This window comes from Protomyctophum bolini (assembly GCF_963924005.1).
Source record: "Protomyctophum bolini genome assembly, chromosome: 21".
Lineage (NCBI taxonomy): Eukaryota > Metazoa > Chordata > Actinopteri > Myctophiformes > Myctophidae > Protomyctophum > Protomyctophum bolini.
This window is the reverse complement of record NC_137882.1, coordinates 28,689,233-28,703,796: the sequence shown is the minus strand read 5'-3', so window position 1 is coordinate 28,703,796 and position 14,564 is coordinate 28,689,233. Positions and strand designations below refer to the sequence as shown.

Genomic DNA, 14,564 nt, shown 5'->3' with positions numbered 1-14,564 from the left:
TCTCACCATTTTGGACCGTGGGCTATAGCCCATATCGTACGGCATACTATGGCACGCCGTTTTTCATCATTTTTGAGGATTTGAAAAAAATGAAAAAATGAAAACAACGATGGGTTATAGCCCATGTTTTTTGAAATTTTGAAAAAGAAAGTTAGCCTCGTTTCTCATCATTTTGGACCGTGGGCTATAGCCCATATCGTACGGCATACTATGGCACGCCGTTTTTCATCATTTTTGAGGATTTGAAAAAAATGAAAAAATGAAAAAAACGATGGGTTATAGCCCATGTTTTTTGAAATTTTGAAAAAAAAAGTTAGCCTCGTTTCTCATCATTTTGGACCGTGGGCTATAGCCCATATCGTACGGCATACTATGGCACGCCGTTTTTCAACATTTTTGAGGATTTGAAAAAAATGAAAAAATGAAAACAACGATGGGTTATAGCCCATGTTTTTTGAAATTTTGAAAAAGAAAGTTAGCCTCGTTTCTCATCATTTTGGACCGTGGGCTATAGCCCATATCGTACGGCATACTATGGCACGCAGTTTTTCATCATTTTTGAGGATTTGAAAAAAATGAAAAAATGAAAAAAACGATGGGTTATAGCCCATGTTTTTTGAAATTTTGAAAAAAAAGGTTAGCCTCGTTTCTCACCATTTTGGACCGTGGGCTATAGCCCATATCGTACGGCATACTATGGCACGCCGTTTTTCATCATTTTTGAGGATTTGAAAAAAATGAAAAAATGAAAAAAAACGATGGGTTATAGCCCATGTTTTTTGAAATTTTGGAAAAAAAAGTTAGCCTCGTTTCTCAACATTTTGGACCGTGGGCTATAGCCCATATCGTACGGCATACTATGGCACGCCGTTTTTCATCATTTTTGAGGATTTGAAAAAAATGAAAAAATGAAAAAAAAACGATGGGTTATAGCCCATGTTTTTTGAAATTTTGAAAAAATAAGTTAGCCTCGTTTCTCATCATTTTGGACCGTGGGCATAGCCCATATCGTACGGCATACTATGGCACGCCGTTTTTCATCATTTTTGAGGATTTGAAAAAAATGAAAAAACGATGGGTTATAGCCCATGTTTTTTGAAATTTTGAAAAAAAAAGTTAGCCTCGTTTCTCATCATTTTGGACCGTGGGCTATAGCCCATATCGTACGGCATACTATGGCACGCCGTTTTTCATCATTTTTGAGGATTTGAAAAAAATGAAAAAATGAAAACAACGATGGGTTATAGCCCATGTTTTTTGAAATTTTGAAAAATAAAGTTAGCCTCGTTTCTCATCATTTTGGACCGTGGGCTATAGCCCATATCGTACGGCATACTATGGCACGCCGTTTTTCATCATTTTTGAGGATTTGAAAAAAATGAAAAAATGAAAAAAACGATGGGTTATAGCCCATGTTTTTTGAAATTTTGAAAAAAAAAGTTAGCCTCGTTTCTCACCATTTTGGACCGTGGGCTATAGCCCATATCGTACGGCATACTATGGCACGCCGTTTTTCATCATTTTTGAGGATTTGAAAAAAATGAAAAAATGAAAAAAAACGATGGGTTATAGCCCATGTTTTTTGAAATTTTGAAAAAAAAAGTTAGCCTCGTTTCTCATCATTTTGGACCGTGGGCTATAGCCCATATCGTACGGCATACTATGGCACGCCGTTTTTCATCATTTTTGAGGATTTGAAAAAAATGAAAAAAAAACGATGGGTTATAGCCCATTTTTTTGAAATTTTGAAAAAAAAAGTTAGCCTCGTTTCTCATCATTTTGGACCGTGGGCTATAGCCCATATCGTACGGCATACTATGGCACGCCGTTTTTCATCATTTTTGAGGATTTGAAAAAAATGAAAAAATGAAAACAACGATGGGTTATAGCCCATGTTTTTTGAAATTTTGAAAAAGAAAGTTAGCCTCGTTTCTCATCATTTTGGACCGTGGGCTATAGCCCATATCGTACGGCATACTATGGCACGCCGTTTTTCATCATTTTTGAGGATTTGAAAAAAATGAAAAAATGAAAAAAAAACGATGGGTTATAGCCCATGTTTTTTGAAATTTTGAAAAAAAAAGTTAGCCTCGTTTCTCATCATTTTGGACCGTGGGCTATAGCCCATATCGTACGGCATACTATGGCACGCCGTTTTTCATCATTTTTGAGGATTTGAAAAAAATGAAAAAAAACCGATGGGTTATAGCCCATGTTTTTTGAAATTTTGAAAAAAAACAGTTAGCCTCGTTTCTCATCATTTTGGACCGTGGGCTATAGCCCATATCGTACGGCATACTATGGCACGCCGTTTTTCATCATTTTTGAGGATTTGAAAAAAATGAAAACAACGATGGGTTATAGCCCATGTTTTTTGAAATTTTGAAAAAGAAAGTTAGCCTCGTTTCTCATCATTTTGGACCGTGGGCTATAGCCCATATCGTACGGCATACTATGGCACGCCGTTTTTCATCATTTTTGAGGATTTGAAAAAAATGAAAAAAAACCGATGGGTTATAGCCCATGTTTTTTGAAATTTTGAAAAAAAACAGTTAGCCTCGTTTCTCATCATTTTGGACCGTGGGCTATAGCCCATATCGTACGGCATACTATGGCACGCCGTTTTTCATCATTTTTGAGGATTTGAAAAAAATGAAAACAACGATGGGTTATAGCCCATGTTTTTTGAAATTTTGAAAAAGAAAGTTAGCCTCGTTTCTCATCATTTTGGACCGTGGGCTATAGCCCATATCGTACGGCATACTATGGCACGCCGTTTTTCATCATTTTTGAGGATTTGAAAAAAATGAAAAAATGAAAAAAACGATGGGTTATAGCCCATGTTTTTTGAAATTTTGAAAAAAAAAGTTAGCCTCGTTTCTCACCATTTTGGACCGTGGGCTATAGCCCATATCGTACGGCATACTATGGCACGCCGTTTTTCATCATTTTTGAGGATTTAAAAAAAATGAAAAAATGAAAAAAACGATGGGTTATAGCCCATGTTTTTTGAAATTTTGGAAAAAAAAGTTAGCCTCGTTTCTCAACATTTTGGACCGTGGGCTATAGCCCATATCGCAGGTGTTCCCAAACGTTTTTGGACCAGGTAACCACTGTGGTTGTAAATATATTGTTATCCGTGTTGCGAGGATGAGGGGGTACATGGAAAAATATCTACCCCAAAAGGGGTACCTGGTCCAAAAAAGTTTGGGAACACCTGGTTTAGAGACAGACAGGACAGGAGGGAGGAGATGCACCTACAACAGCGGCGTGTTTGTGCGCCTATTTAATTGTTATTTAATTCATATGGTTCACAGGTTCAGGTTTTCGTTCACTAATATATTTCGTCGTATATTAAATAAATGAAGACTTAATTTTTTTTGGCTACAACGTAGTAGCCTAACTAACTAACAACACACAGCAGGCGCGTAGCGTGGATCAAATGATTGATGGGGCAAATTAGCATGGGGGGGGGGGGGGGGGCACCGAGTGCCGCACTATGAGCTTGTAGATCTGCTATTTTTTAATAGCTATAAAGTATAACATAATGCTTAAAACACCAAAAGGGGTTCCCACCCCAAAATGGGTTAATCTCTGTAACTAAGATTAGTTTTTACGACCGGATACACAGTCCGCCCAGGACAGGCTTCAGACGCACCTCGCCACCTCCTCAGGAGGCTCAGATCTGAACCCATTTGATTTGGCCTCATGGAACCCGTTGCGACCGCATGTCCTTCATGCTGACATCAACCAAGGCCCCAGTGAGGCTCTCCAAAGTTGAGGCGCTCTGCCCTAGTGGTAAGAGGAGGAACTGCAGGCGGACCCGTGGAGTTATGACGAGGAAACACCGCACAGCTGGGCTTTAACGTTGAGCGCCCCGTTCCGCATTTTGGGCACCAAATTCCGGTGCCCAAATCGGGAAAAAAAAGCAGAAGTAGACGGTTCTTCCGGATGCTTCACAACGCCACTGAGCAACTTCCACTGACATGAATAGCGGTGTGGGCGCGGCTATCGTACCGGTTCAGTCTCTATCCTTTTAATACTCTATGGTTCGAACCCGCAACCTTCCGCATGAAAGGCATACTTGCCGCAAAGTATATATAGTAGCTGAAAGTGGTTAAACTAGTAACTAAAGTTTTCAAATAATTGTAGTGGAGTAAAAGTACAACATTTGCCTCTGAGATGGAGTAGAAGTAAAAGCATTGGACATTGGAAATGCCCAAGTAGAGTACAAGTACCTCATAATTGTACATAAGTACAGTACTTGAGTAAAAGTACTTAGTTACATTTACTCACCAGAAGTACCATAGTCTCTGAATGGACAGCGCTCGGACGCAGCATCGAGTCCCACAGCAGTCCTCATAGGAACGACATCTGCAACACACACACACACACACACATGAATATGCAGTAATAAAACATGCAGACACGCAAAGAGGACTCTGAAGACGTTTTGAATGAAAGGCGCAGTAAGCTAATTGTTATCAGAATGAAATGACGCATATAGAAACCTAATGTATGATTAGTCAAATGATCGCGCGGCATCAGATAGCTAATGATGGTCCTGCCTTAACAGCAGTCATTCTGTGCACTTGTGTGCATCTGCATTCACACAGAGCCAGAGTCGGAGAAGCATAATGAGGCCGACAGCTCTGGGCATCCTGACCATAACAGGTACGTGAGCTGTTCATTTGATGATTAGCAATTCTTAATGACCAGTGGTGAAAAAAAATTGGTTCTTCTTAGGTAAACGTATCAATACTGTCATAGGCCATGACAAAAAAGGAGGAAGACTCAGCTTTTAAAAGTGCATAAAGAAATATTTCTTTACAATTATAAACAATAACTTAAAGCTTCAACAGGATATGGGGTGTACGTGCTAATCAGTGAAATCAGTAGTGTAGGTGAGTGGATGTGTGGTAAATGTAGTGTGGGCTGTGGGGTGTTGAATGGTGCAAACCAAAGGACAAACTAAGGGCTCCATCTTGCGCCACCCTTCCCTTATCCCTAAACTGATAAAATTCTTGAAAACTTTCAAGTTTTCAAATGCATACAGATATTGTGAAAATAGCCGGTCTACAAGCTCACAATTGTGAACTTGTAGATCGGCCGAAATGTATATAGGGCTGAAGGGTATGTATGTTTTTGTAATAATAATAATAATCAAGGTAACTAGTAATTAAAGTTTTCAAATAAATGTAGTGGAGTAAATTAATCAAACTCCCGGTTTTCCAGATGACTTACAGTATGGTGTGTTTTGACTTTCCACTCTGTGAAGTTCAATGCACATTGTCTATCCTATAGGGCTGTGCACGCTCTCCTTGTGCCACCAGCCTCGTCAGTACCATGTCGTGTACGACCGGATGAACAGGACCGATGCTCAGCAGTACTGCAGGGATAGGTTCACAGACCTGGCTACGATGGAGAGCCTGGAGGACGTCAGCACGCTCAATGACAGCCTGGGAAATCCTCAGCACGGATATGTAAATATATCTCCACTTTGTGATTACATAGTTATTTCTTCACAGACAGACATCGATTAATCTCTAGATATTACTGTGTTGATTTGCATGGCTTTGCAACCAAATCTGGACTCGCATCCTGTTTGGGCTGCCATCTTAGATGCCAAATAAATAGCGTCAATGCTGCTAAAATGAAGCCATCGCTAAAGAAGGAAAGGCCAAGGAAAAAAATCAGCAATCCGGATTGATATCAATAATAAAGCTTATCAGACGGAACGTTATGCCAGAAGCAGTTGCCGGTTGGATTCCAACTGGCGGAACCTTGTGTCAGGAGCAGTTAATTTGTTAATACAATCAGATAGGACTTTTCTGTTTGGATGAATGGGCTGTCAATGGGAAGTTGCACGTAGTTAGCACCTTGGTGGCAAGATGGCCGCGGTCTGAATATCGTCAATAGCGCCACCAGGAGGCCACAATAACCTGACCTGGCCTGGTGGAGACCTGTGTCCCGAAGGGCACTTTTTCTAGTTATATATAACATCCTTTAATGGGCTTGTGTCATTTCTTTCAAGGGGGCCTGGATAGGCCTGTATGATGACATCAACAGCTGGAGATGGTCACTGGCTGATCTACAGGACCACCAGTTCAGGAGATGGTCTCCTAATGAACCAAACAACCAGGGCAGTGGAGAGTGTTGTGCAGGCATGTATACCAATGGCACATGGAACGACGACAAATGTGCAGAACCTTTCTGTGCAATCTGCTTCGACGATACAGGTGAGATGCGTTTGTCCGTGCTGAGCATTGCTCACTATTTTCCACTCTGCACGCAACATCACCACTCAGATCGGCTAGCTAGCCTGGCCAAGCCAGCATGCTTTCTGGTCTAGAGGGGTGTGCACGCATGGAGCAAGCGCTGGAGAAATATTGGTTCAGCGTGGTTTCAACATTTCACTACAACTAACACATTGTCCTATCAAATCCAACGCTTTCCTCTTCATGTGATTTTTAAAGTGGTCTATGATAGATTGCACTTGTAATGCAACATACATTAGCATTAAGTTGCTATAGCTATCTGTAAACAAACCGTGTGGCTCGTAGAGTCCTATAGGTAATAGCCACAATCTTTGCTTACGTTTTTCTCGTAATTGAGGCTTGAACAGTACATTGATGTTGGGGGCATCTGTACCTCGTGGTTACAATATTAACGCTTCTGATGACTTCTAAAGTTACCACCGGCAGATTAGTAATGGCCGATTTCTTACATCTGCTTCATTTGGGTGAATTTCATGGTTATCAAAATAAAAAGGCCCTGTCCATCAGGGGGCAGGGAAGTGACAGTGCCGGAGTTTAATACAATGGCAGCAGGTGCTCTGAACCTTTGATGATGGCATAAAATGTGTTAACAAACACTGCACATAGTCATAGTGCTAGGACCTACTGAACTAGTTATATAACTCATAGACATACATAAAGGCTAGACGGCTTAAGGTGGAGTCTCTGACATAGTTCACCCGGCGGCCATCTTGCTGAGGGGCTACACAGTACACTACACAGTCAATGGAAGCTCAAACAAAAATAGTCATAAGAAATCTTGACAGATTTACAAACGGGTCGGTTTATTACAAACGGTGTCAACATGACTATGATTCAGGACGCTTATCTGTTTAATCTTTTTTTTATATGAACGTTGTATTAAAGCATACACGTATGCGGATGTCTCTGACGTTTATAACAAACCAAACAATTTGAAAATCGGTGGAAAATTGAGCAATTTATGGTTATTTAAAAGTACATACACAATGTTATGCTGCCCCGAGGTAAGATGGCCGCCATGTAGCAACGTCGCTCTCCATTGTCTAGAGCTCGGGTGAGCCATCTAGCTTTCTTATATATATATATATATCTATGATATAAATGGTTTGGTTTTATTTTAAGCTTTTTTCTGAATTTGCATGAACTGACTGTATATAGTGCATTTCTTTCAGAGCCGACAGAGAACAAGTACATCTTGATCAACGAGAGCCTGACATGGGCCGAGGCTCAGGCCCGCTGCAGGGAGAGACACACGGACCTGGCCAGCGTGAGGAACCAGACCGAGAATGAGATGGTACGGAAGATGATCCCCTCCTCCTCCCCGTGCTGGATAGGCCTTCACAGAGACAGCTGGAAGTGGTCCGACGGAAGCAGCCACACGTTCAGGGACTGGACAACGTGGGAACCCAATAATCGCGCCGGGCACGAGAACTGTGTCTTGTTGGTGTTTGGCAAAGGGTCCAAATGGGAAGACTGGAGATGTGATATGCATGTGCCATTCATCTGCCACAGCATTGGTAAGAGCAAGTGTTTGATTTTGTCGACTGATACTATGATGTAAAAAGATGTTCGGCGACACTGACGAAAACCAAATGGAAACTAAATGAAGACTAAGCTACGATGACTAAAACGAAGACTAAATATATTGACAATTTCGTCAACAAATTATAACTAGACTAAAATGTTAGGAAGGGACTAGAAGTCATTTAAACACCAAGTTGCATGCTGCAAATAGCAGATCTACAAGCTCACAACACGTCACAGTGCGACGCATTGTGAGCTTGTAGATATAGTCTATTTTCAGCAAGTGTAAAATCAGTCATTACGACGACATTAAGGACCGCCAAAATATATTTTAGTAGACTAAATAAACTGTAGATTTATTAGACTGAAATCTTATGATATTTAGTCGACTAAAACTAGACTAACACCAAGACATTCCAGGTGACTAAAATGTGACTAAAACTAAATGAAACCTATTCAAGAGACTACGGCAAAAGCTAAAATCTAAATAAAAATAAATCAACACTGCATTGGTTAGATTGAAAGTGCTGCATTTACAGTAGTTGTTCCCAAAACCTGGAAGTGAGTAGGACCGACAGACTCGAGCCCGGTACCGTTGGAAATGGCTCGCTAGCCCGGATACAACGGTATGACCCGGGGACGGGGCGCTATTGCATGTTCGGGCGCTATCGCCGCTTGAAGGCAAAAAGTGAAAGCTTGTTTTTCAAAATAGTAAAAAAAAGGCAAAGTAGTGTTGGGATAAGGGATAAGGCACTGATGAAAATAAGGCCCTTAGACTGCTGTCTTAACACCACAGTCAAAAACACAATTTCTTCATTTCAGTTTTTTTGTTTTCTTATCCATCGGTATCACCTTTTTATTTGTATTATTACATTATCATTATAATCTTTGTCTTGTGCCAAGTATTTAGGGGCCCACTTGCAATACCTGCCCACAGGTTGAGAATCACTGCTATAGCTAAGCAAAACATAAATACAAATAAGTTAAATATTTCAAAAATCTAAATGTTGAAAAGAAGCATAATAAGTAGTATAATAATAAAGAGTCAACTAGTGGACTTGCTGGCTAGAGAGCCCACACATTAATACAACCGACACCTTTAATATTACATTGATGTTTGTTTTCAAAGTCCCAGAAGTCTCCGTGAACAAACAAGTGGTGAGAATTAAAGTGACCAGAGGAAACTCCTCCCTGGATCTGAACAGCCCTGCAGTGAAGGAGGCCATTTTGGAACAGGTACAAGCTCCCGTCACTTGCCGTCCATATCTCCTTATCGACACGTCGGAACCCGTTGATGAAGAACCGAACATGTCCGGTTGGGTGGTGATGAACTGAACTTAAGCCGAACCCACAGCTGTAGTTGTATGATAAAGGGGGAGGGATTAGGGAAGGGGCTGATAATGTGATGTCACTATATTACTGTTTTTTTCATTGGCATGTTTGACTATCAAGGGTTCAGCCTCCAGGAAGAAACCCTAAATACAAAATTAATACACCATTGCACATAAAAACGACTTCACGGTGTCTAATGAAGTATACTGTCACCTCATAGACACATGACAAACTGGAAAAATACAAAACTTGTGGCACTCCATCTTTAAGATGTGTGTCATTCGTGCATTGATTGATTCCAGGAGAAAACTGTGTTCCTTATCAGGCCAATAAAAGCCACGTCTTGCCGTTTCCAAATAAGGGACGATTCCTTATTTCAAGGGAAAGTTTGGCAACCCTACAACCCGGGAGAACAATAATTCTGGTTTTATTTTATCCGTCAGTTGAAGCAGAGCCTGAAGAACGGAAGTGGGGAAGCGGCAGACATCAAACTGCGGTGGGTGGAGCAGTCGGACGGGAAGGTCTTCCGCAAAGAAGACAAGAAGAACAGGAAGAAGAAACGAGAGAGGAAGCCTGTTCTAACGAAGATGGAGCTGTAAAGGCCTATTCGTATAGTCCAGTTTTCGGTTTAGAGGTGAAAACGGAGAGATGTGCTGTGTGAGCGGTGACCACCGCAGCTCAGTGATGTCGCTTTCGGTGGTCAACCTCTTCACCGAAAACTGGCCTTTGGGGGGGGGGGGTGTCCCAACCTGTGTGAGGGTACTGCAAGCAGGCCCCCAAATAATTGGCACAGCACTAAGATTGTGATGATAATATAACATTACTATACCTTAAGAAAATTATTTAGATTTAGCCTACTATGCTTATACTTTGTTATATACATCTATCAATTCACTTAATTCATTCTGGATACCAGCATCAGCTGAATGTTTTTATCGTATTAAAAGTAAATACACTTCTGACTTTGATTCTGATTCCATTTTTGAATTTACTTAACATTGGTAAGAAATGTCATATTATTATTAGGAATTTAAAAATAATAGGAAATGTATAAAATGTGTGTGTGTGTTTGCACAAGGTTATCCTGGGGGGGCTGCATGTGTTTTGTTAAGAAAAGGAGAAAAAATAAAAACACCAGGATTAACACCGACAGGATGGGGTCTGATCATTCTGAAGGCTGATTAATACAGGATTAATAAATTGACCCAAAATTAACAAAACGAAAGATTTCCATAAATGTATGCCAGGTCACGGTGCCTTTGATTAAATAGATAACATTTTCGGTTACTGCATTGTCTATCCATTTCTCACTTCAAATGTTTTTAAGAACGTGTCGCAACACGACACATTTTGAGCTTGTAGATCTGCTGTTTTTACTATGTTTGAATTGGAATTCTGAATTATACTTTTTTTGCTATTTTTGAATTGGAATCCTGAAATAATTATTGAATTTCAAATGAATTTAGTTATACTCACGTTAACTATGAACTTAAATGCAAATTGGACATAGAAAAAAAGACAATATAGCATTTTAATACTAGTCATTAAGCTATACTAAAGTAATTAAAGCGGGTCATGTTTGCATGTTTGGAATAAATTGTAACAGCTGAAATCAATAATATATGTCAGTGTTCTGATATTAACCTGCGGGCCGCATTAAATGAAGGTGCCGGGGCCGCCGGCTGCCCATGTGTGAGCTAAAGCAGGGGTTCAACGTTTTGGCAATGTCTTTGGCAATGTCTCGGGACCCCCGAACCCCAATATAAATTGACTGCTACCATAATAACCTTAACCTTAATAATAGAGACAAAACACCAGATATAATCATTAGGGAAGGTCTATGCATGTACTATGTATGTAAACTCTTCATTTCCATTTTCCAGCCATTCCGTTTTTTTATAATCTGGGGACCCCCCCCCCAACAAAATGTGGTGACCCCCCCCGAGGAGTCGCGACCCACAGATTGAGAACCCCTGACCTAAAGGACACAACTACTAGCTCACTAGAGTTCCCGACAGACACCATGCACCGACTAGTCTATACATCATAATAAAACACCCACAACATATCAGACATGATTTATTCGCATATACGTGCTTCCCTTCACAGCAGGAGCCATGGGAATGAGAAAGCAATACATCCAGAAGCAGGAAGACACAAGGAGAGGGAGGAAGGGAGGGAGGTTGACGAGCATAGAAGAGACAGAGACAGCTCTTCTCCAACATGAGGCAATGTAGCAACAAAGCAACAAAAGAACATACCCCAAAGGGAGAATAACACCCTTCAATTCAAATAATGTCCACAATGTTACTCAACACCCTGAGCGGCATAAACGGAGGTCTCCGTCCTATCAAATGTGACCAGATTTGACTGAGAGACTGCCATCGCGCAAATTCCAGCTTTTCACCAGAGGAGAAAAACTTTTATTTATTTTTCAAGATCAGTTAAAATGGGACCCAATGCCTCAGCATCAATGGGTTGGATTGGGGGGTCAGTCCCTGCTTGGCACTCAGCATCAATGGGTTGGATTGGGGGTCAGTCCCTGCTTGGCACTCAGCATCAATGGGTTGGATTGGGGGGTCAGTCCCTGCTTGGCACTCAGCATCAATGGGTTGGATTGGGGGGTCAGTCCCTGCTTGGCACTCGGCAACAATGAGTTGGATTGGGGGGTCAGTCCCTGCTTGGCACTCAGCAACAATGAGTTGGATTGGGGGTCAGTCCCTGCTTGGCACTCAGCATCAATGGGTTGGATTGGGGGTCAGTCCCTGCTTGGCACTCAGCATCAATGGGTTGGATTGGGGGTCAAATCAACTAATCAAATTATTCCCGAGCGCGGCATGGCTGCGGCTCACCGCTCCTTGGCTGTACGGCTCACCGCTCCAAGAGATGGGTCAAATGCGGAGAACACATTTCACTGCAGTAACGTGTGTGACTAATCATACGACTTTGACTGAAACATCATGTCCCTGACATATGACCTTGCATAATGCTATAGTTTTAAATTATTTGAAATAAAGCACCAGCTGCTAATTGTGTGTGTGTGTGTGTGTGTGTGTGTGTGGATGAATTAAAGAATGATTTATATGCCACGATATCTCTCCCCCCCCCGTTAACAACCCTTATTTTGAAGACCCAAAACACAGCAAAGTTGTGTCGACATAATAGTGTGTGTGTGTGTTGTCTCGATCGGAAGTTGATGAGAAGTACAGGCCGGCGCCATTACAGCGACCGCTATAGGCTCCGTGCAATAAGCGTCGCTTTGACCAGAAATGCCGCCTGGGATGGAGAAGCGCGTACACTAGATTTGAGTGTACGCGCAAATCTAGATGGCGCAGTCCAGTGTCTAAGCTAACAACAGAGAGCCATCCGAAGCTAATGTGAGTAGCCTTTCCACTAGATCGGATCAAAACATTTTATACAACTGAATGAACGTAACTTACGTTTATTGGTGCTTGCCGAGACTAATGATTAACGTAGGTTACGTTTTTCGGCGGGGAAAGTAGGAGCCACAACAATATACAGACAGTATATAATATAGATGTCAATAGACAGATAAATAAAGGGTACATACATGAAGTAGATGGGATATCCTCCTTCAAAATACCAGCAGTATTTTTTGGCCTCCACACCCTGGAAGAAAATGAGGAAAAGCTTGTTAATAATCACATGCACGAGCGTGTGCAGTGTACACACACACACACACACACACACACACACACACACACGTAAAACGTATATTAAATGGGGGTAATTAATCCATAAAAACAATAGGACATTGATAGGGAGGAGACGTGCCCTACTTCACGTTAAGAAAGTGGTGGTGTGTGTGTGTGTGTGTGTGTGTGTGTCATATAGTACAGACAGACAATACTGTGCTCAAACAGACAGACAATCCAATAAGGGCCTTTCTCGGCCCCACCCCTCTCCCACTGTTTACATTGTGTTTAGTTTCCAAGATGGCCGCAGCACCAGGAGGGCGTGAGGCGGAGGTGAGCGGGTGGGGTCGACATATGCCCTTACTGAGCTGCATTCCAGACACTTGCCTTGTGTCTGACACCTGCCTTGTGTCTGAACACAACTTTTATGGACATGTTTTCTGCCCCCCTCCCCCCCATCAAACAAAATGTTTGGTCAAACCGTATTGGCTTCCATTGGAAATGCATTGGAGCGGCCATTAAACACAGACACAAGACAGGTGTCTTGAATGTGTGAACGCAGCCCAGTAAGGGCATAATGTCAACCACATCCGTTCACCTCCGCCTGAAGGGATTTTAGCCCCTGCCCCTCTTAACACTCTCTGCACGTCCCTGTTGATTAGAATGCTTTCTATCCAACATAATGGCTCATGGGCATGGCTGAACAGCACTGCAGCCAAATAGTCTTCTTTGTTTACAACAATGAAACATGAAGTGCTCTTGAATTAATGACAAGGGCACTTGTTTCAATGTCATTTTGATCGCGGCTGCTGCTGCACATGCTGGTACATTAGCATCCAAAAGGATTTTTCAACTTCTCCCAGCTCATCATTTTCTTTTTTACTAGCCTCAAGCGGCCCAAAGGGAAGGAGAGAGTTTCACATTTAAAAAAATAAATAAAAGTGATTGGTCCACAGAATTGTAAACAAGGTGGTATACCCCCAGAAAATCTCTCTCTCTCTCTCTCTGAATGTTTAATTAGGCTACATTCATTCATCCTCTATTATTTATTTGGGTCGGGCCGGGCTCAAAATCCTCCGTTCTATTCGGGCTTCAACTCACTTGGGTTGGATTGGGTCAGGTTTTAATTTCAGGCCCTTGATTCTAATACATAAATAATAATATACAAAATCAATGTATTAAAAAAAACACGACACTAAGCTTTCACACATGCATGTTTTGCACTCAAGGGGAAAGAACGAGCGTGTTGGTGTTTTACGGCGGTGACTCAGGGGGTAGAGTGCCTGGATGGCAACCGCAAGGTTGCCAGTTCGAACCCGGGCTCCCCCAGATTCAGTGTCGAAGTGTCCTTGAGCAAGACACTGAACCCCTAATTGCTCCCGATGTGCAGGTTGGTGCCTTGCATGGTTTCCGCCGCCATCGGTGTATGAATGTGCGTGTGAATGGGTGAATGTAAATGCACAATCTATGTAAAGCGCCTTGGATAAAGGCGCTATGTAAATGCACCTTTCACCATTAACCAATTACACTTTTCATGTACAAATATATGTTCACGTAATGTGCATTTTCACCAATAAAAACGTCAATCAGCCAGTCGATAGTCGATGTAGAGTTGATAGTCGATGTAGAGTTTCCAAAGAGGAAAGAAAATGAAGACAAGACAAGACAAAATATGCCATGGAAAACAAGGACGCGAGTCTCGGTCTAGCTCCAGGCGGGTGCCCAAAAGGCAGGTAGACCACATGACATGTCCCCTGAAGAATATACTATAATC

General features: G+C 41.8%; 1 protein-coding gene across 1 annotated transcript in view; it reads right to left on the bottom strand.

The window, feature by feature from the left end:
• vopp1b (VOPP1 WW domain binding protein b) overlaps positions 1 to 13,225 on the bottom strand; it is a gene marked incomplete at its 5' end in the record, with an annotated part of 31,321 nt that extends 18,096 nt beyond the window's left edge. Inside the window, 3 exons of the mRNA XM_080793831.1 lie at positions 4,297 to 4,374; positions 12,706 to 12,764; positions 13,178 to 13,225. Coding sequence (XP_080649957.1) covers positions 4,297 to 4,374; positions 12,706 to 12,764; positions 13,178 to 13,225 — 185 coding nt within the window. The remainder of the gene's footprint in view (positions 1 to 4,296; positions 4,375 to 12,705; positions 12,765 to 13,177) is intronic.
• Between the last annotated feature and the right edge of the window lie 1,339 nt (positions 13,226 to 14,564).